We start from the raw sequence: 20,893 nt of genomic DNA, 5'->3' as shown, positions 1-20,893 counted from the left end.
GACATGGGTTTGTTTATCAGGACTTAGGTGTGCACTGGTGATCAAATCAGGACTCAGTGAAGATAGGAGCTTCAAGACTAAGTGAAGATAAGGAGCTTCAGTCTGAACTGATTACTTTATGCATATATTATATTACATTTATAATAGTCATTTGTACCCAACCCATGGAAAGCTGTTCCTGATATCCCAGCCTTTTTAAGAATGGTAAGAGAATATTCTCTCTGCCCATGCAGAAGGACTGGCAATTGTCAAAATAAATAAGCAAACAAATACATAAAATTAAAGAAAAAGATGGTGTCTTCCTTTTCTACACCCTTACTATTACGAATGGCCCAAATTGTACCTGAAACCTATGATTTTGTTAACTAGTGCCACCCCAATAAATCGACTTTAAAAAAAAAAAAGGACTGTCATGCCTGGTGAAGCTCAGCTGGCTAGAGTGTCGTCCCAACACCAAGAGGCTGGGGATTCATATGCTTGACAGGCCACATACCTAAGTTGCAGGTTCAATCCATAGTCAAGGCATGTTGACCAGGGAGGCAACTAATCATGTATTTCTGTCCCTCTCTCTCTCCCCCCACCTTCCCTTCTCTCCCAAATTAATAAACATATGTTTTAAAAATTAAAAAGACTGACCCAAATTATAGAGGTACTCATAGCTTGGGAGGTTGTAGCCAACAATGTAATGGGTCTTCCACCCTCCAAAAAGAGGAAAGCGGGGCCGGATTTCCATCTCTACAGAGTCATCCAAAATAAGGAGGTGGCTGGTAGAAACATTGCCAATCTCATCCCGGTAATAAACATCCTGGGCAGCAGCAGGGAGGATTGTCTGCAAGAGAGTGAACACAAAACTTTTTCAAAGGAAATAATCTTTAACACAGAGAAGATTTTTCTGCACCAAAATGTTCATCATAGTGCTACTCAATTAAAATAGTCCCCAACCTAAAAAGTCTAACTTTTCCCCCATGGCTTCAAAATATCTAGCTAGATTCACTAGCTAGATCTACTTCTTACAAGAGGTTGAGAAACAGCCAAATTCTTCTACAATAATAAAGAGAATATAAATACCTCTGTGAATACCAAAGGGAAAACAAAGGTAAAAACAATCTGAGTTATTTTACTGAGGGAAACTCAAGAAGAAAGAAATTATATCAAATAACTAGGTAATAGGGAGTGTTATAGAAGGGTTTTCTCTTCCTAATATTCTTTATTGTGTCTTCCAAACCTGAAAGCATATTTTGGTAACCAGGGGGAGAAAATGTAGTATCTTTTTTGTACAGTAAGCCCTTCTGTAATATGTGTAAGTATGTGAGAATATGCTTATAAGATTTAATTTATAACACACAAAAAATAAACTATATAAAATACAAATTTTTTAAAAAACAGTATAAAAAATATCAAAATATCAGCAACACTAGTGTATTAAGGGTGGTATTGTTTTTCCTTTCCCTATTATCTAAATTTTCTTTACAAAACATGGCCTACTTATGTAAATGGGAGCATTTTTTAGAGTCTTCCTCTTGTTTCTAACCCTGTCATTCAACCACTTGAACATCAATCTTAAACTGTCCATATTTAACTACTTTCAAAAAGCAAACAAAAGAGCAAATGTGAAAATTTTCTCCCAGCGATAAAGTCATAGTTTCTCCCAATGTCCAAGTGGAACACTCGATACCTTAAAAGAACGGATGGAGGATATACCACTATCTGGCTGTCTCTGGTAATCATAGCGTGAAAAGGGCCCCTTAAGGACAGCCCCTGTGTGCTTCAAGTCCACATTTTCTTCCACAGCAATATTACCCCAGTGAGAGACCTCGATGACTCTGGTCATGCTGGTGATAGTAAGGAAAGGGCTGTTGTTCTCATAATGTACTTTAAAAGTGTCCTGCAGAGGAAGGAAACAAGTAGTTCAAAGTTCAAATCAAATTGATTGGAGATTATACATCAGCAACAGAATGGCTAAATTATAATTTATCTATGCATCATTTTCAATATTTACTAAGAATACTGTATGGAAATAAATATTCATGACGTTATTTATTAGAAAAAGAGGATATACAAAATTCTTTTAGGTTCCAACATAAATACCGTTTTAAAAACAAAAACTTCTATACTCTACTTATCTTACAGAAACTATGTGAGGGGAAAAAAAAACGTTCTGAAATGCAACACATAAGAATCTCAACACAGGTAGGAAAAAGAATTACAGATTACTTCTACTTTCTCATACTTTTTAATTTTTTTCATCTTTCAATTACACTTGACACTCAATAGTGTATTAATTTCAGGCATTCAGCATAGTGGTTAGACATTCACAAAACATATGAAGTGCTCCCCATGATAAATCTAGTACCCATTGGGCACCATAAACAGTTATTACATTATTGACTATATCCCCTGAGCAGTACTTTACATCCCTGTGACTACTTTGTAACTGCCAATTTACACTTCTTAATTTCTTCCCCTTTCCCCATCCCTTCAAACCTCCTCCCACTGGTCAACCATCAGTTTGCTCTCTGCATCTGAGTTTGCTTCTGTTTTGTTTGTTCATTTATTTTGTCTTTTACCTTCTACATATAAGTAAAATCGTATGGTAACCATGTTTCTCTAACTTATTTCATTCAGCACCATCTAGGTCCATCCATGTTATCTTGTTGCAGATGGTTAAGATTTCATTCATTCTTATGGCCAAATAACATTCCATTGCATGTATATATCACATTTTCTTTCTCCAACTGTCAACAGATGGACACAGGTTGCTTCCATATCTTGGCTATTGTAAATAAAGCTGCAATGAACACAAGGATTCAAATATCTTTTTGAATAAGTGTTTTGGATTTCTTTGGATAAATACCAAGCCAAAAAGTAGGATTGCTGGGTAATATGGCAGTTCTATTTTTAACCTTTTTTTATAAAGATTTTATTTTTTCATTTTTAAAGAGAGGGGAAGGGAGGGAGAAAGAGAGGGAAACATCAATGTGTGGTTGCCTCTCACACGCCCCCTACTGGGGACCTGGCCCACAACCCAAGCATGTGCCATGACTGGAAATAGAACCAGTGACCCTTTAGTTCACAGGCCAGCACTCAATACACTGAGCCACACCATCCAGGGCTGTTTTTAACTTTTTGAAAAATATCACATTGCTTTTCATACTGGCTGAACCATTTTGCAATCAGGCCTAAAACCATGAGGGTTTCCTTTTCTCCACTTCTTCACCAACACTTACTCTAATTTATTGATGACAGCCATTCTGACAGGTGTGAGGTAGCACCTCATTGTGGTTTCAATTTGCATTTCTCTTATGATTAATGATGTTGAGCATCTTTTCGTATGTCTACTGGCCAACTGTAATCCCTTTCTGGAGAAATATCTATTCAGGTCCTCTGCCTATTTGTTACAGGTTGGTTGTTTTTGAGAGGGCTAAGTTGTATGAATTCCTTATATATTTTGGATGTTAACTCTTATCAGATGTATCATTGGCAAATATCTTCTCCCATTCATTAGGTTCTTTTTGTTTTGCTGATGGTTTCCTTTGTTGTGCAAAAACTTTTTAGTTTGATGTAGTCCCACTTGTTTGTTGTGTCTTCTGTTCCCCTTATCTAAAGAGTCATATCAAAAAACAGTACTGAGAGCAATGTCAGTTTATTGCCGGTTTTCTTTTAGTTCTATGATTTTGAGTCTTACCTTTAAGTCTTTAATCCATTTTGAGTTTACTCTTGTATATGGTATAAGAAAGTGCTCTAGTTTTGATTTTTTTGCATAATCTGTCCAATATTACCAACACCATTTATTAGACTGTACTGCATTGTACATACTTGCCTCCTCTGTCATAGATTAATTGACCATATATAGGTTTGGGTTTATTTCAGCTGGGCTTTCTATTCTGTTCCATTGATCTAGTTGTCTGGTTTTAGGCCAGTACAATGCTGTTGATTACTACAGCCTTGTAGTTTTTGATATCAGGTAGCATGATACCTCCTACTTTGTTCTTTCTCAAGATTGTTTTGGCTAATAAGGGTCTTTTGTGGTTCCATATACTGTATTTTGCTGTGTATAATGCACATTTTGCCCAAATTTTTGAGGGAAAAATAAGGATGTGCATTATTCATGGGTAGTACTAATTACGTATCTATATCAATGTTTTCTAGTTCTTTTGTTTATGCTTATGGACTCTAGAAAGCAGTAACAATATCCATATGCAAAATAATACCCTGGAATATGATAATCAGTTTTGTTTCTAAATATAAGTAAATAAATAATTGAATTAAAAAATTAAAATGATTTTTTCTTGAAAATTTGGGCCAAAAACGTTGTTGCACTACACATGGGAGTGCATTATACACAGCAAAATACGGTAAATTTTAGGATTCTTTGTTCTAATTCTGTGAAAACACACCACTGGTATTTTGATAGAGATTGCACTGCATCTATGCATTGCTTTAATTAGGGACATTTTAATCAAGTTAAAACATTTCAACCATATATATGCTTCTGTTTATTTGTATCTTCTTCAATTTCTTTTTTCAATGTCATAATTTTCCAAGTAGAGGACTTTCAATATAGTCATACCTCAGGTCTTGTTGGCTTCAGAATTTGTCAAACCCTGTACTCATTGCATTTTGACAAGAAAAAAGTGTTTCAACACTTGGCACTTGCTTGGGACTCACTGCACTTGTTAGAACTTGTATGAGTCATGACACCACCCCACAAGACGAACTGCTTCATCACTCATCATACTCATCAGTTTTGGCACTCATTACGAGTTCCAAATGCATTAATGATGAGTATACTCAGGTACCACTGTATTATGTTGCATAAAAGTGGGGAAAGCAGACATCCTTGTCTTGTTTGAGCTTAAGGATAATGTTTTTTAGCTTCTCACTGTTAAGTATGATTTAAGATATGGGTCTGTCATATATGGCCTTTATTATGTTGAAGTATGTTCTCTCTATTCACACTAAGTTTTTTAGCATAAATGGATGCCAGATTTTGTAAAATGCTCTCTTGCATCTATTGATATGACTTCCATCACTCATTCCGTTTATGTGGTGTATGATATTAATTGATTTGTGACTATTAAACCAATTTTGTATTCCAAAAATAAATCCCATTTGATCATGGGTATGATATTTTTAATGTATTGCTGAATTGGGTTTGCGAATCTTATCGAAGTTTTTTCAGCTAAGCTCATCAGGGATATTGGCATATAATTTTACTTGTAATGTCTTTGTCAGGATATGGAATCAGGGTAATACTGGCCTCATAAAATGAGTGCGGAAGCCTTCCCTTCTCTTGAATTTTCAGGACTAGTTTGAGAAGGATACATGGTAATTCTTTAAATGTTTAGTAAAGTCCACCTGTGAAGCCATCCAGTCCAGGACATTTTTGTTTGTTGGGAGCTTTTTGATTACTGATTCAATTTTGTTAGCCTTTTCATAATTCTGTTTCTTCCTGATTTATTCTTGGAAGGTTGGTTGTAGAAATGTATCTATTCCTTCTAGGTTGTCCAATTTGTTGGCATACAATTGTTCATATTTTCTTATAATCTTTTGTATTTCTGTGTGTCAGTTATTACTTCTCTTTCATTTCTGATTTTATTGGGTCCTCTAAGTATTTTTGGGGCAGGGGGAGGGGGTTTGATAATGCATTGGTTAAAGTTTTATTAATTTTATCTATTCAAAGAACCAGCACTGCTCCTCTTTCATTTCTTATTCTATTTATCTGGATCCTCTTTTCTTCTTGATGAATCCAGCTGAAAGGTTTAGCTGCTTTCTTTGTTTAATCTTTCCAAAGAGCCAGCTCTTTCTTTCATTGCATTTTGTATTTTTTAGAGCCTCTTTTGTTTGTTTCCACTCTGATATTTATTATTTCCTTCCTCTAACTTACTCTGGGCTTAATTGGTTCTTCTTTTTCAGGTTCCTGTAGTTGTAAAGTTAGATTGTTTGAGATTTTTTCCTGTTTCTTGAGGTAGGCCTCTAATACTATGAGTTTGCCTCATAGAACTGCTTTGGCTGTGCCCCATACGTTAAGGTATGTTATGGGTTTTTTTCTTTTTGATTTTAGAGAAAGAGGGAGAGAAACATCTATTTATTGTTCCATTTACCTATGCATTCCTTAGCTGATTCTTGCACATGTCCTGATTGGGACTGAACGCTCAATCGTGGTGTATTGGGATGACGCTCTAACCAGCTAAGCTACCCAACTAGGGCCTTGTCATGTTTTATCATTTGCCTCAAGGTATCTTCTGACTTCTTCATTTATCTCATTGTTAATCTATTCACTGTTTAGTGGCATGTTGTATAGGCTCCATGTATTTGCGTGTTTGTTCAGGGGAGGTTTTGCTGTTGCTAATAAATTTCCAGTTTCATACCACTGTGATCAAAGATGTTGGGTATCATTTCAGTTCTTCAATTCACTGAGACACACGTTTGTGCTAACGTGTAGTCTATCCTGGAAAATGTGCACCTGAAAAAAATGTGTGCTTGAAAAAAAAGAGTGCATTCTGCTGCTTTGGAGTGAAATGTTCTAAAAATATCAATGAAATCCATTTGATCTAACATGTCACTTAAGGTCGCCATTTCCTTGTTTTCTGTGTAGAAGATCTATCCATTGATGTCAATGAAATGTTAAAGTCCCCTACTACAACTGTATTTCTGCCATCTGTTCCCTTATGTCCATCAATATTTGCTTGATAAATCTGGTGCTCTTACATTGGATGTGGAAATGATTTATATCCTCTTGCTGAATTGATCCCTTTACCATTATTAAATGTCCTTCTTTGTCTCTTCTTATTGTTTTAAAGTCAATTTTGTGTGATATAAGGATTATTACCCCAGCTTTTCCATTTTCATTTCCATGAAATATTTTCCTACTCTTTACATTCAGTCTGTGCATGTCTTTACACCTGAAATGGGTTTCTTGTAGTCAGTATATGTATGGGTCTTGTTTTCTTATCCATTAAGCCACCCTGTCTTTTGATTGAAACATTTAATCCACATATTTTTAAAGTAATTAATGATAGGTATGTAGTTACTATCATGTTACCATTCATATTTTTTAATCCCTCCTTCTCCTCTTCCTCTCTTCAAGAAGTCCCTTTAACATTTCTTGTGATACTGGTTTAGCGGTAATGAACTCCTGTAACTTCTTCTCGTCTGAGAAGCTATTTATCTCACCTTGATTCAAATGACGGCCTTGCTGCGTAATGTTGGTTGTAGGTCCTTGTTTTTCATCACTTGACTGTTTCATGTCAATCCCTTCTGGCCTGATAAGTTTCTATATTGGTAAATATCAGCTGACAGTCTTATGGGAGCTCCCTTGTACATAACTAACTGCTTTGCTTTTGCTGCTTTTAAGATTATCTCCTTAAGGGGAGAAAAAAAGTAAAGTAAAATAAAAAATAAATAAATTTAAAAAAATTTTTAAATAAAAGATTCCTTGTCTTTGCTATTTTAATGTTTGATTTATGATGTGCCCTGATGTTGGCCTCTTTGGGTTGATTCATCTTGGTTGGGACTAATGGCATTTACTGGACTTGTCTATTTCCTTTGCTAGGTTAGCAAGTTTTCCATTTTCATTTCTTCAAACAGGTTTTCAATTCCCTGCTCTCACTATTTTCCTTTGGGTTTGCCTATGATGCAAATGTCGTTATGCCTGATGTTGCCCCCAAGTTGCCTAAGCTATCCTCATTCTTAAAAATTATTTTTCTTTTAAATGGGGTGTTTTCCACTACCTTGTCTCCCAAATCACTTATTCAATCCTCTGCTCTGTCTTTTCTGCTTTTGGTTCCATGTAATGTATTCTTCATTTCTGACTGGTTCTTTTTTATGGTTTCTATTTTCTTGTTCACACTGAGTTTACCTACTCTTCCCTTAAGTTCATTGAGCATCTTATAAACGTGTTTTCAATTCTGTATCTGGTAGATGGCTTGCCTCCATTTCATTTAGTTCTTCTTCTGGAGTTTTGTCCTGTTCTTTCATTTTGGACATATTTCTTTGTCTCCTCATTTTGGCCTCCTTCCTGTGTCTGTTTCTATGTATTAAGTAGATCTACTACATTTCCCAGTCTTGGCAGGGTGACCTTATTGCAGGTGTCCTGTGGAGCCTAGTGGCAGAGTCTCTCTAGTCACCCAAACAGGATGTTCCAGGTACATCACTTATGTGGGTGGTGTGCGCCCTCCTGCTATAGTTGAGCATTGATTGCTTTGGCGTATCAGTAAATGGAACTGACCCTCAAGCTGACTGGCCATAAGGACTGGCCATGACCACAACAGATGTGGTTTGTGAGGAGCTGACCCCATGGAGTAGATTTTGCTGTATCAAGGCTCTGATATCTGCTGGGTCCCCCTTCTGGTTATGTTGTTTTTGGAGTTAATTGGGTGGTGCTCCGGTGTGATTTGAAGCCAGCCACTGGGTATACTACTTCTTGGGAAGGGTTCTGCCACAAGCTCAGGTCGTTCACTGCCTGTGCCTGGCCCAGGGCCACCTAGTAGGAGCTACAAAGTAATCTGCGGTTGGTAGCTGCCTGCGCTTAGAGGCACCTGGGAGAGACTATGCTGGAAACCGAGGCCAGCCGCCACTAGTGCCAGGTTGGGGGCCGCTTAGTAAGAGGTACAGGGCATGATGAGGTCAGCCACTGTGGGTCTGGGGTTTATGGACCTTTCAGAGATTTTAGGCAAGTCCACAGCAGGCAGTCAGCCTCTGAGTAACAGCCACTGAAAGAGGTTCTGGTCTATGCACTTATTGGATAGGCCGGGTTCTCAAGTAAATCACCATGGTGGAGTGAGTTTAACAGAGACTCAGATTTGGCACCTGCCTGCGCCTACTAGCTGTGTGGGAGAAAAGCTCAACAAAGAAACAATGGCACCCACCAGCACTTCTGTCCTAGCCAGTGCTGTCCCTGCTGCCCTCACCCTGAAGACAGACAATTTAGCTCCTCCGTGTATGTCCCTGGCATTTTTTGAGCTGCTGTCCCTGCACTGGAGCTCAGAGTCAGTGAGTCCATCTGCCAATAAGCCATGCATGGGCCCTTTAAAAGGAACACCTAAGACTCCAGCAGCCCTCTGTTTCACCGGGGCAGAATCCCAGATGATTTTCACAGACAAATGGTATGGGGACTCCTCTTTTCCACACTGGTGTTCTGGCCTGAGATGCCCAGCATGGGGCTGGGAGCTCTTGCTCCTCAGGAGAGCCCTCCACAGCTCAGATATCCCTCTCAAAGCTTAAACTGCCACAGATGAGTATGGGTCTGGCCCATTTCATGTGTCAGCCCCTCTCCTACCACTCTTGACATGACTTCTTTATATCCTAATTATAGGAGTTCTGTTCAGCTAGTCTTCAGGTTCTAAAGGGTGGTTGTTCTATAATTTAGTTTTAATTTTAATTTGGTTGTGGGAGAGGTGAGCATAGCATTTACCTACTCTACCATCTTGTTCGGATGTTCCCGTCAATTATCTCCTTATAATTTTTATTTTCCAAATTTCTACAACAAACTTTTTAAATTGTTTTTTTAAAAATAATTTTTACACTTTTAAAATAAAAAAAATCCTTAAATTCTAAGTAAAGAAAAATTCTGATAGGGAACTATATAGAGATCTAATTTTTAAAATCTAATGAAAACATAATCTCTAACCAATGAGCCAGCAAATAAACTCAAAATTGAGGGTGATCCACAGCATTACTGAATTTTTCTGACCTGGAGAAGACTTATCTAGAAAAGTTAAAAAAAGAGAGACTTTTTTAGGTAAATATGTATGTGTAAGACACTCTTTTATGAGCTCTAAAGAAGTGCATTATCTCACTTAATCCTCCAAACAACATAATAAAGTACTACTTATCCTCATTTTACAAATCAAAAAAAATCCTGAGGCCTAGTAGTTTTCACTGACATATTCAAGATCATAAATGCAAGTGGCAATAGTAGCTCTTCAAAAGTTCTAGCTCCACACTTCTACTCAGTAAGTACTCCCTCTAAATGAGGTCCAACAGAATTTAAAAGAATACCTTTGGCAATTTCCCCACTTCTTTGCCAACTTTATCACTGAAGTTAGTATAAAAAATCTTTCTGGTTATTAAGTAACTCTAGGGTTTTATGAATACAACCCTAGAACCCTGCAGAAATGGAATCTAAAAAAACAAGATCCAGAAAAGCAACCTTCTTCCCAAAAAGCCTATGAAAAAAACAAGAAAAGGTATATTCTGATCATTCTTTTAGCTCTTGCTACTTTATTCACTCACTCTATGACTAGATTTTTTAAGGTTCATCTTCTTTCATAATCAATTTGATAGCATTTAATGCCAATACTGGCAAGAGTATAGGGAAACTAGTATAGAGAAACCAACATACTGCTGGCACTGTTAATAAATTGGCTAAATCTTTTTTAAAACCGTTTGGAAATACATAGCAAAAGATTTTTTTTTTTAATGTTTATATGCTTTGATTTAAAAACTTTTACTTCAGAAAATCTATTTTGAGAATAAATAAAAAGTTATATACAAAGAGATGAACATTATCTTGTTAAATAGAACAAAGACTAACTTTCCAACTATAGGAAACTTGGCAAATAAACTACAGGATATCAAATCATGGGATCTTAGATGACAATTAAAATAGGTGACAGCAGTAATATGAAATGTTTACAAAATAAGTGGCAAAAAGTATTATTTTATGCATAATATAATCTCTATACTAAAAAGCCCCTATGCCTAAAAAGAAATAACTCAAAGATTAAGGAAAAAACAAAAACAAAACAATTCACAGACATAAACAATAGTATGGTGATTACCAGAGGGAAAGGGAGGTAGGCAGAAGTAGAAGAGTGTAATGGTGATAGAAGACTTGATGTGGGGTGAATACACAATCAAATGTACAGATGATGTATTATAGACCTGTACACCTAAAACCTATATAATTTTATTAACCAATATCACCCCAGTAAATTCAATCAATATAAAAATAAATCACTTCTTGCAGAACAAAAATAAAAAGAAATGATTCAAGTACTAAAATGTCAAACGTGGGTATGAACTGATGTCGTTTTTCTCTGTATTTGGCAAATAGTCTGTCACGAGCATTTCATTAATTTAAAATAAAGTAAGAAAACCAAAATCTCAAACATGCAAACTATAAAAGCCTATGTAGGAGATAACCAAATCTCCATCCCCTATGAACTCAGTTTTAAGTAAGAAAAAGAAATAAATATGCAATTAGAGGCAACAGCTCAGAGAGCAGCCCATCACCTCCCCAGGACATGGCCCCAGGGCCCTGCACGAAATGGTAACTACACCATAAGACCTCGAGAGGACCGCTCTCATTCCCCACTAAAGTCATGGTGCCACAGTATATACAGGGTACTACTTTTTTGAGAAATGGGGGAATATAAATACATTTACTACAATTTTGCATGTACTTATACAAAGAATCATTAGAAAGATAAACCAAAACTAATATAAATGGTCACCAAGGAGAACAGATGGAAGGGAGTTGTATAAGTAAGAATTCTCTGAATATACCTTATTACATGATACTGACTATGGAATGTTCATTTGTTTATACTCAAAAAATTAAACCTATAAAAAAAATTCTTAAAAGTTAAAAACAACACAAAATAGACAGCCATAACTGTATGTCAAATTGACATTTGAGAAAGAGGAAAAATAAACAATTCAAGCAATATTAGAACAAACTATTTTGACTGTACATCCTTAGTAACAGATGTTCTGGACACAAAGATATGCAAAGAAGTCATAAATGTCTCAAATAGCCATTTTTTTTAAGAGATGAGAGGGTGAAATGACATAATTCCTAAGATTTGCTTTAAATTATTATAGCAAAGATAAAGAGATAGCTGAAGCAGGTGTGCTAGTATCTTGATAACCACTGACTCTAAATGATGGGTATATGGGAGTTTGTTACCCTGTTCTCTATACTTTTACAAGCATTTGAAACTTTTCATTAACAAAATCTTTTTTAAGCCTTAATTGCTCCCTCTACCATTAAGGGCCAATCCCTAGGCTCAGCAATGCAGCCAGCTTTACTACCCACAGCAGCTACACCAGCCACACTAGACAGCACACCATAGGCCCTCTTATTGCCTCTGCCCAAAATGCCTTGTTTCCTTCTCCCCCAACTTTCCAAATGTTACCTCCTTTAAAAAGTCTTCCTAAACTCACAGCCTCTATCTGTACTCCCAAAATGAGAATAGTAACCCCATGGAGACATTCCACAGCAGGTTAAAAAACTGAGGGGTGACCTTGGATTTCCACCCATCTATACCACCCAACCCTATCAACTAGAAGTCACTCTTGAAGACCTTCTCTGAAGTAGACAGGGATGGGCTAGACTCCACATGAGCCTACCTGACTATAGGCAGGAACATCTCTGAAAGGTCCATAATCCAGGAGGTCCTCGGATCGTGTGGGGTTCCCCAACCTGGTGTAGCTTTCCACATTTCGAGAGGCAAGCTTCACACGCATAGTCTGTGTCTTTGTTGGATAGGGAGAGTAGAAATAATGGTTGCCCTCAAACACCACAAACTGTTTCTCTGATTGAGTGATCTGGGTTGGATAGGGTTGAAGCACATGGGTATAGACTGCTTCCAAAATGACTGAAATCTTGGTCCCAGGATCAAGAGCAACTGGGAGCTTGACCGTGAAGAATCTCCCACTGCAGGAAGAATGAGCAAGAGAATTAAGGAAATTAAAAACAGCTAGGAACTCAAAATTTATACCCAAAATGAAAGCAGTTACCTTTAAGAGGTCACCTTTAACTTACTAACCAAAACATTTTAAGAAAAATATCTGAATGTTCTCTTCAAGGTTGTTTATCATAGTAAAGGAGTACAAAACCACCTAAAATGTCCAACAATAGGAAAACAAAAAAATTCCAGTAGAGAGCCACACAATGGAATCTTGACAGCCACTAAAAAAGATGCTTAGATCTACCTGTATTAAACATTTCTGTGTACAATGTAAATAACGAATCACTTTAAAAAGACATGGTATGATTCCTTTTAAAAATATATACATACACAAATATGTGAAAAAAGTGTTTCAAAGAATGTTCCACACAATGTTTAATGGTAACGCTCTCAGGGTAGGAAGATAAACTTCATTTTGTTGTGTTTTTCCAATTTGTTTTATAGCGAGCTTGTATCACTCTCAAAACCAGAAAGAAATAAAGCTACCACCATTTGAAAGAAAAAGACATGGCCTAGAAACTACTAAAATTCATAAAGTATTAACTCAAAAAAATGAATCTGAGCTTATTATGCCAGGAGTCCAATTCTTCATAGACCCAGAAACCATTAGTGGAAAACTGAAGGCATGTTAACATGTTTTCATGGTATTTAGAGTTCTTAAAAGTCTTCATAAGTCACACCTTTATACTTCCTAACACTACTCTGAAGTACATACTCAAAATCTGTAATAAGCCCTATACCTTCTTCAGGAAGTCTTAACAGTTCTTGGTTTCAAGTCCCAAACCTGCTTCTCATCCCATTCTCTATCCTGAGCTATAAACTCAAATTTTCAAATGTTCACTAGACAACTCTGCTGACCACCCCACAGGCAATTCAACACACCCAATATCTAATATCATTCATGATCCTAATTCCCTATCTCTAACAATCCTGCTACCATCAAACCAACTCTAAACTAGAAACCTCAGGCATTTTCTAATGGCCCATACTACCCTACCCCCAATATTGGATTTATCTTGCCTTAGAATGTCGCTTAAATCCATCCCTTCCTGGCTTTCCATTGCCTCCTCCTCAATTCAAACCATTATGTCTTGCCTAGATTCTAACATTTTTTCCTAATTAATCTCCTAATCTCTATCTCCTTCCAGCCCATCAACATAATCTGATGGTATCACTCCCATCTTAATTTTTATGTTAAATATTCCCAACATAACTGTCTTGCTTTGATGATTCAGAGGACACTTCAGAGTCATTCAGTGTTTCAGGGTCTTCATTATAAACATCAAATCTTATTGAAATGTACAGGTTGCTAAAAAGTTGATAAAGGCTAAACATACAACAGAGTTGACTAAACTCGTATCTAAGAAACAGACTTTTTTTTTTTAATAACTCTTCGCCTGCTAGACCTAACATAAGAACATTCTGTGAAGGACCTGGTTTTCTTGGGTAAAATAAAACAATTACTTATTTACTGAAACAGATTTACGGAGAACTCATTAAGCGTCAGTTTCTGTGGCAGAAAAAAGTAATAAAGACAGATGAGCTTAACGCATGCACTCAGAATTAGGAATAAATAAAACAGCATGCTATTAAAAAAGTTTTTCAATGTTCCCAACTGACTCAAAGGTAAAGTCCACTCCCCCAAAAACAGTATACAAAGCACTCCTTAAATTGACCTCAGCCCTCTTTATACCTTTCTCTGAGCACCAGCCACTCTGAAGGGCCAGTTAACTAAACACACCATTTTGAATGTCACACCTTTGTGTCTTTGCAGATGTCTCTGCCTGGAATGCTCCTTCTCGTTGGTTAGTTCTCTCATTAAGTCAAAATTTACCGAGCATTTACTACATACAAGTTCTGTTCCAAATACATTTTATGTATTAATTTAGTTATTCTTAACCATGATACTAGGTAGACATTATGAAGAGGAATGTATTCTTCAGTTTTCCAAGGAACACAGCTGTAAGTAGTCACAAAGATAGGATCTGAACCCTTGGAATAAGGCTACATTAAGATCACCACATGACAACTATGCCATCCTCCCTCTCCAAGAGATATGCTGCAGGACAGTAAACACAGACAGGGTCCTCAAACAACCACAGAGGGAGAGAAGCCTCTGAAATATTAACGAGGAGGAGGAGGTTTAATTCAGATCTAGCATCTGCAGGGCTGGTGAAGATGCCCATTTCACACTTTTTGAGACTACAATAGAAAAATCAAAGTAATCACAATGTGTTATAATTTGGGTCCTCAGAAAATGTTTCTGTACATGAAATCAAAGCAACTCAGAGAGGATTAGGTTAACAAAAGGAAACTATGAAGACCACACAGAAAACAGGAAATGTTATGTGTGGAATAAAAAAGGATTTAGAAAGTAGGATCACACAGTAATTGAAACTACGTAAAATATATGTGCAAGTGGACATGGTCCAAGACAAAAATATATTAAGTTGTCATACTAGGGTTTTGGGCTTGTTTAATGTTGCTGATAAGCTTTATATAGAATAATAAATTTAAATATGATCTCATTTACACCCATATGTAAAATCATGGATGTATGGACATAGGCATTAAGAACAGTTATTGTTAGATCAGATTCTCATTTTCTTTTTTAAAGATTTTATTTATCTATTTTTAGAGAGAGGGGAGTGAGGAAGAAAGGGAGGGAGAGAAACATCGATGTGAGAAAGAAACATCAATCATTGCCTCTCATATATGCCCCAACCTGGGACCAAACCTGCAACCCAGGCATGTGCCTTGAGAGGAAATAGAACCAGAGGCCTTTCATTTTGAGGAACGATGCCCAAGAGAGCCACAGTGGTCAGGGCAGAGTCTAATTATTTTCTAAAAAATTCAAAATAAATGAGAAAAAGTTTTTAAAACTCTGCGAAGCAGGGAGGCCCAATTTAATATTTACTGAATCACATAAGGACTGACAGTTTTAAGGCATAATTACTTGCTGGTCAAGAACCAATTTTTTTTCCAGATTATTAAAAAGTATATTATGAAAGTTACAGAGGTAGTAGAAGTGAGCCAAAGGACTGTGTAGGCTCAGGAAACAAGTTAGAGAAGCAAAAGAAGGGCCCTTGGAACTTAGGAGAGGGAAAGGCAAAGGAAATACGCCTCGGGGGAAGAAGAAGGTGAAGGGAAAGGCACAGACACGCTCCCCAGAGGCAGAGCACAAGAACCATTTTTTAAATGTTTCCTATGATAGACTACAGCATAAACTAAAGCAGGGTTTTTTAACCTTAGCGGTATTGACATTTTGGGATGGATAACTTTGTTGGGAAAGGGTACCTGTCCTGAGCATTGAAGGATGTTTACTCCATAAGAATCCCTGAGCTAAAAACATCTCTTCTCCTCACATTTATTAAACAAGTATTTCAGTGACTAATACATACCATACAGAATACTGATAACCAAAACTGAGTGAAGGGAGTAGCCATTCATTACATAACCCATCCTGCTCTTCATGTGTATTTGAAAAATATCCTTAATAAAGTATTTCAATACAAGTAACTAATAAGTGCCAGGCCCCAGGCTGTGTTGACGTTAAAACAGAGAACAAGGCAAATCCAAGCCCAGCATTCACAGAGCTCAGTCTACTTTCTGCATGAGAAGCATCATTTTCCATGCCCGGAAGGCTTGAAAGTGGATGAGGGGCTATCAGTAGCCAGCCACTGATGAAAGAATATCTGCTGAGGCAAAGAGCTTGGAATTCTCACTGGTTCTCCACCTGTTGGTTGGGCAACCCTGTTCCCTCATAGACTAGAGACACCTGGGATGAAAAGTAACTACTTTCAGCCCCAGCCAGGTAGTTCAGTTGGTTAGAGCATCATCCCAATACACCAGGGTTGAGGGTTCAATCCCTGATCAGGGCGCATACAAGAATCAACCAATTAATGCAAAAATAAATGGAACAACAAATCGATGTTTCTTTCTCTCTCCCCACCCCTTCCTCTCTCTCTAAAATCAATAAATAAAAGTAACTATTTTCTTGTAATGCTAACTGCCACTGTTACAGAAATCCAATTTCAACAATTAATCAGAGGAGACATATATGGGTCCAGGATATATTACAGCCTGCTGCTTGCTACCACACATTATGAGGGGAGACCCAAAAGAACCCAGAATTATCTTCTGGAGGGCAGGCCTCTTGTAGTACAGGCTTCCCCCACTAGGTGAGTGTTCTAGAAACCCATCTGTATTAGTGTACCAACAGGCATTGTTGTGAGGGGCTGAATTCAGCTTTGGTGAATTTTTTTTAAGGCTCAACACGTTTTCCCATTTCATGATGGGTGATTTATGAGCACATCTGTCCACATCACGCTGAGTGTTCAGCAGTTTTTGAATAAAAACAGCATGACCCCTATGCCCCACCCTCCCTATTCACCCAATCTTGTCCCAGCAACTTTTTTCTGTTTCCCCGGATTAAGAAGTCCTCAAAGGGAAATGTTTTGCTGATGTGGAAGGGGTAAAACAAAAAACAGCAAAAGCACTAAAAGGCACCAACATTGAGAAGTTCAAAAACTGTTTTGAGCAGTGGAAAAAAATGTCTCAATAGTTGTACTGCATCAAATGGAAAGTACTCTGAAGGTAACTGAAGATTAAACATGTAAGAATAGATACACAGTTTTTTATAAATAAATTGTTTTTTGGGAGTCTCCCCTCATATATTAATTGAAACACATTCTAATATACCAGGCACTTCCTAAGCAATTCTTATACCTTATGATTCCAATCCTGATCGCATAATCTATAACAAGAGGCACATATACATATAAATGTTCTGACTATTCCTTAGCTTACCTTTTACCCTTAATTTTGGTTTCTCGTACTTCCAAATTATTCTCTTCCTCATCTTCTCCCTTCACCTACAAAAGGTCAAAAAAGGTTATTCTTTTTTTATGTCTGTTGGCCTCTAAATTTTGAGTCAACAATTAACCAACAGCCTCAAACTATCCACATTAAAGTATTCAAACTACTAGAACTTTTTAGAGACTGAATTCTGGTGTAACAATTTTTTTATCTGAAATATGAGAACATTGTCAAAGACTTACTTCTGCACTGAAAAGCTTTATTATAAGCTCTATAAATAAATAACATTTTCCTGAATGATCAAATTCACACATGCAAATAATTACACTCCCAAATACACTTCACTGTAAAATCCTGAAAGGCTTCTTTCTAGATGCTTATGTCTTCATTTACATCCAAATATACATAGGCAATAAATGTGATTTTTTTTTTTTGTAGGAGAAGTCTCATACATAAACAAAACCATTTTTACGTGCACAAAAGAAGTTAAACAGTGGCAAAGCCCTTCAGAAGAGGCCAATGGCCACGGCTTGGCACACTCCCTTATTCTTATCCTTCACTACAGCAGGATGTATAACCAGGAAAAGGATGTTAACTCCAGCAGGCAGCAGGGTCTTTCTGGGAAAGAGCAGGCATCTCAAATCATGAGACTGTATAACAGACTATAAGAAGAAAACATTAATACACACACCACTGATCTCCTTGCCAAACCTACCTCCACCAAAAGAAAAAAATATTAAGACAAACTTTCAGCACTGAAGCACTGATTCCAAATAGGGTATACTAAGCAATAATGAGGAAGCTATTTTTAATATTTCAAAAGCCTAAAAGTAATCATACACTTATCCCCCATGATGTTGTGCAGGCTAATAAAAATAACAAATTTCAATACGTTCAAATCTATCACAAATGGAGCATTCTAGTATATTCATGAACATCACTGTCTTAATAAGAAATATTTATTACTTAATAAAATATTAGAGCCCTGGCCAGGTGGCTCAGTTGGAGCGTCATCCCGTGCACCAAAAGATTGTGGGTTCAATCCCTGGTCAGGGAACACACCTAGGTTGCAGTTAGATCTCAGTCAGGGTGCATACAGGAGGCAACCAATCAATGATTCTCTCTCACATCAATGTTTCTCTCTGCCCCTTCCTCCCTCTCTAAAATCAATGAATATATCCTTGGTTGAGGGGGGTTTTTTTAAAAAAAAAAAAAGAAAAAAAAAGCTTAGAGAGACAAAATATTTTAAACATAGCATCCATGTGAGAAGAAAAATATAAGATGGGTCCTTGGTTAATAAGATGAGGAAACAAACCATAAAAGACATTTTTGGGGAAACTGAATTTGTCCTGTTTATAAGATTATGTATTACTAGTCATTGGAGGGGAGGGTATGTTAATGGTATGGTGGTTGTTATGAACTGAATGTTTGTCCTCCCCCCAGTTCATATGTTGACATTCTAACCCCCAAAAAGTGACAGCATTAGGAGATGGGGCCTTTGGGGAGGTGACAGGTCATGAGAGTGGCACCTTCCTGAATGGGACTAGTCCCCTCATAAGAGACCCCAGACTCTGGCTGGGTGGCTCAGCTGGTTGGAGCGTTGGTTGGAGTATCGTCCAGTACACCGTAAGGTTACGGGTTTGATCCCTGGTCAAGGCATGCTCAGCTCCCCTATCGATGTTTCTGTTTCTGTTTCCCTCTCTCTCAAATCAGTAATATACTCAGGTGAGGATTTTTTTTTTTTAAAGGGGAGTGCAAGAGAGCTCTCTTGCTCTCTCTACCATATAAGGAGAAAACTGCCACCAGCAACCCAAAAGGCAGACGTGCCCACGCTATTTCAGACTTCTATCCCAAGAACTGTTAGAAATAAAGTCTGAGGGTTCTCTCCATGGAACACACTCATGCCTTGTACCTTTCGCCTTCCTCCTTCTCCTTCTCTCCCCTACTAGAGCACCTTTCCTCCCCTCCCTTTCCTCTCTCAAAGTATTCATCTCCCTCTCAGTCTCCCCCTTCTCCTTCCCTACCTTTGCTGTAACTTGTTTCACCACCCCATGGCTTACCTCTTCCATGGCTCACCTCTTCCTCTGCAACTTTCTCCATAAACTTTCTCCATAAACTTTCTCTTACAATTTGAATCCTGGCTCTGAATCCTCTTAGCCAGAACTCAAGAACTGAGCTTGCTGAACTGAGGTCTAACACCTGGTGCCATTTTCCTTTGCTAACAAAAAGATAACCAAAAAACGTAAGTTGAATTTCTAAACTAAAGCCAAGGCTTTCAGATGGTGATATAGGGTAACAAATAAATGGTGCAAAAAGGAGTCAATTGCCTCTTTGAAATAAGAACATATTAAGGTCAGCTGTTGATTTTTTTTTTTTTATGCCTAAAGGTATCCTTAGACAGCAGTAAATACTCTTTAATTTCCAGCGCTAAAAGTTCTTCCTAATTTTCAGAACATAGGAAAATACAAAATTCAACCCAAATCCAAGGGACAGTGGACAAATGTCTTGAAATTGAAAGTGTTTGGGAGCATCCACTGATGAATAATACTTAAGATATTAATAAATAACTGCTACTCTAAGGAATATTGGAGGACACCAAGCTGGTCTCAATTCAAGAAGCTTCGAAAACATGTTATTAGTTCCACAAGGTGTCAACAGGCCATGAAAATAAGTAGTGTCTCCCTTCTGTAGGCACCAGCTTTTTAAATATAATAAACCTAAAATGTTTTTCCCAACCATGGTATTTGCTTTTCAGATGAATATAATTTTGGAAGTAAAAAGCTAGGAAAAAAAAAGAAATGGTATCACTATTCAAAATGGAATCCATAATTCAATACATTCATAGAGTTCTGTTTTTCCAGTTGATAAAACTACCAAAGAAAAGCCTCAAAAATATTTTATAGGAACTTCTCTTCATCCCACCTGCAATTACTAAAGGAACATTTATTATATTTTTTCCTGTTCTAAAAGTTATTCATGTTCACTTTAATTTGGAAAATACTGTACAACCCAATGAAACAAATGATACAATCTATAATTACATCAGTTATTGAGTACCACTGTTAATATCTGTAATATTTCCTCCTAGTGTATTTTTTACATAAATATGTAATCAGCATATTGTGCTTCACCATTTTGGAGGCTCATAATCCTTTTAACATGGTATTACCCAGCCACCAAAGCTGGAGACTTACACACTATTACTTATATTCAATAGAGCATCAAATACTGTAGCTTCTATCGCCTTTCAGTCTATTATATCTCATATTTTTCCTTCTCTAGTCACAATGTTAACGCCGTAATCTATATCATCTCTCCTCTTAGTTATGGTACTAGAACTAATTTGTATCTCTATTTTTTGTTTCACATTTCATCTT

General features: G+C 37.1%; 1 protein-coding gene across 3 annotated transcripts in view; it reads right to left on the bottom strand.

The window, feature by feature from the left end:
- The window catches only part of RPN1 (ribophorin I), a 107,776-nt gene that overhangs the window by 84,600 nt on the left and 2,283 nt on the right, over window positions 1-20,893 (bottom strand). For all 3 annotated transcript variants that reach the window (XM_054587482.1, XM_054587483.1, XM_054587481.1), the window contains exons 2-5: window positions 17,508-17,572; window positions 12,358-12,664; window positions 1,676-1,885; window positions 637-829 (exon numbers count right to left, since the gene is read on the bottom strand). In XM_054587482.1, coding sequence (XP_054443457.1) covers window positions 637-829; window positions 1,676-1,885; window positions 12,358-12,664; window positions 17,508-17,572 — 775 coding nt within the window. The remainder of the gene's footprint in view (window positions 1-636; window positions 830-1,675; window positions 1,886-12,357; window positions 12,665-17,507; window positions 17,573-20,893) is intronic.

The sequence above is a fragment of the Pteronotus mesoamericanus genome, unplaced genomic scaffold, assembly GCF_021234165.1.
Source record: "Pteronotus mesoamericanus isolate MK-2021 breed Mesoamerican mustached bat unplaced genomic scaffold, CSHL_Meso_final scaffold_118, whole genome shotgun sequence".
NCBI lineage: Eukaryota > Metazoa > Chordata > Mammalia > Chiroptera > Mormoopidae > Pteronotus > Pteronotus mesoamericanus.
This window is presented reverse-complemented; position numbering and strand designations above follow the sequence as displayed.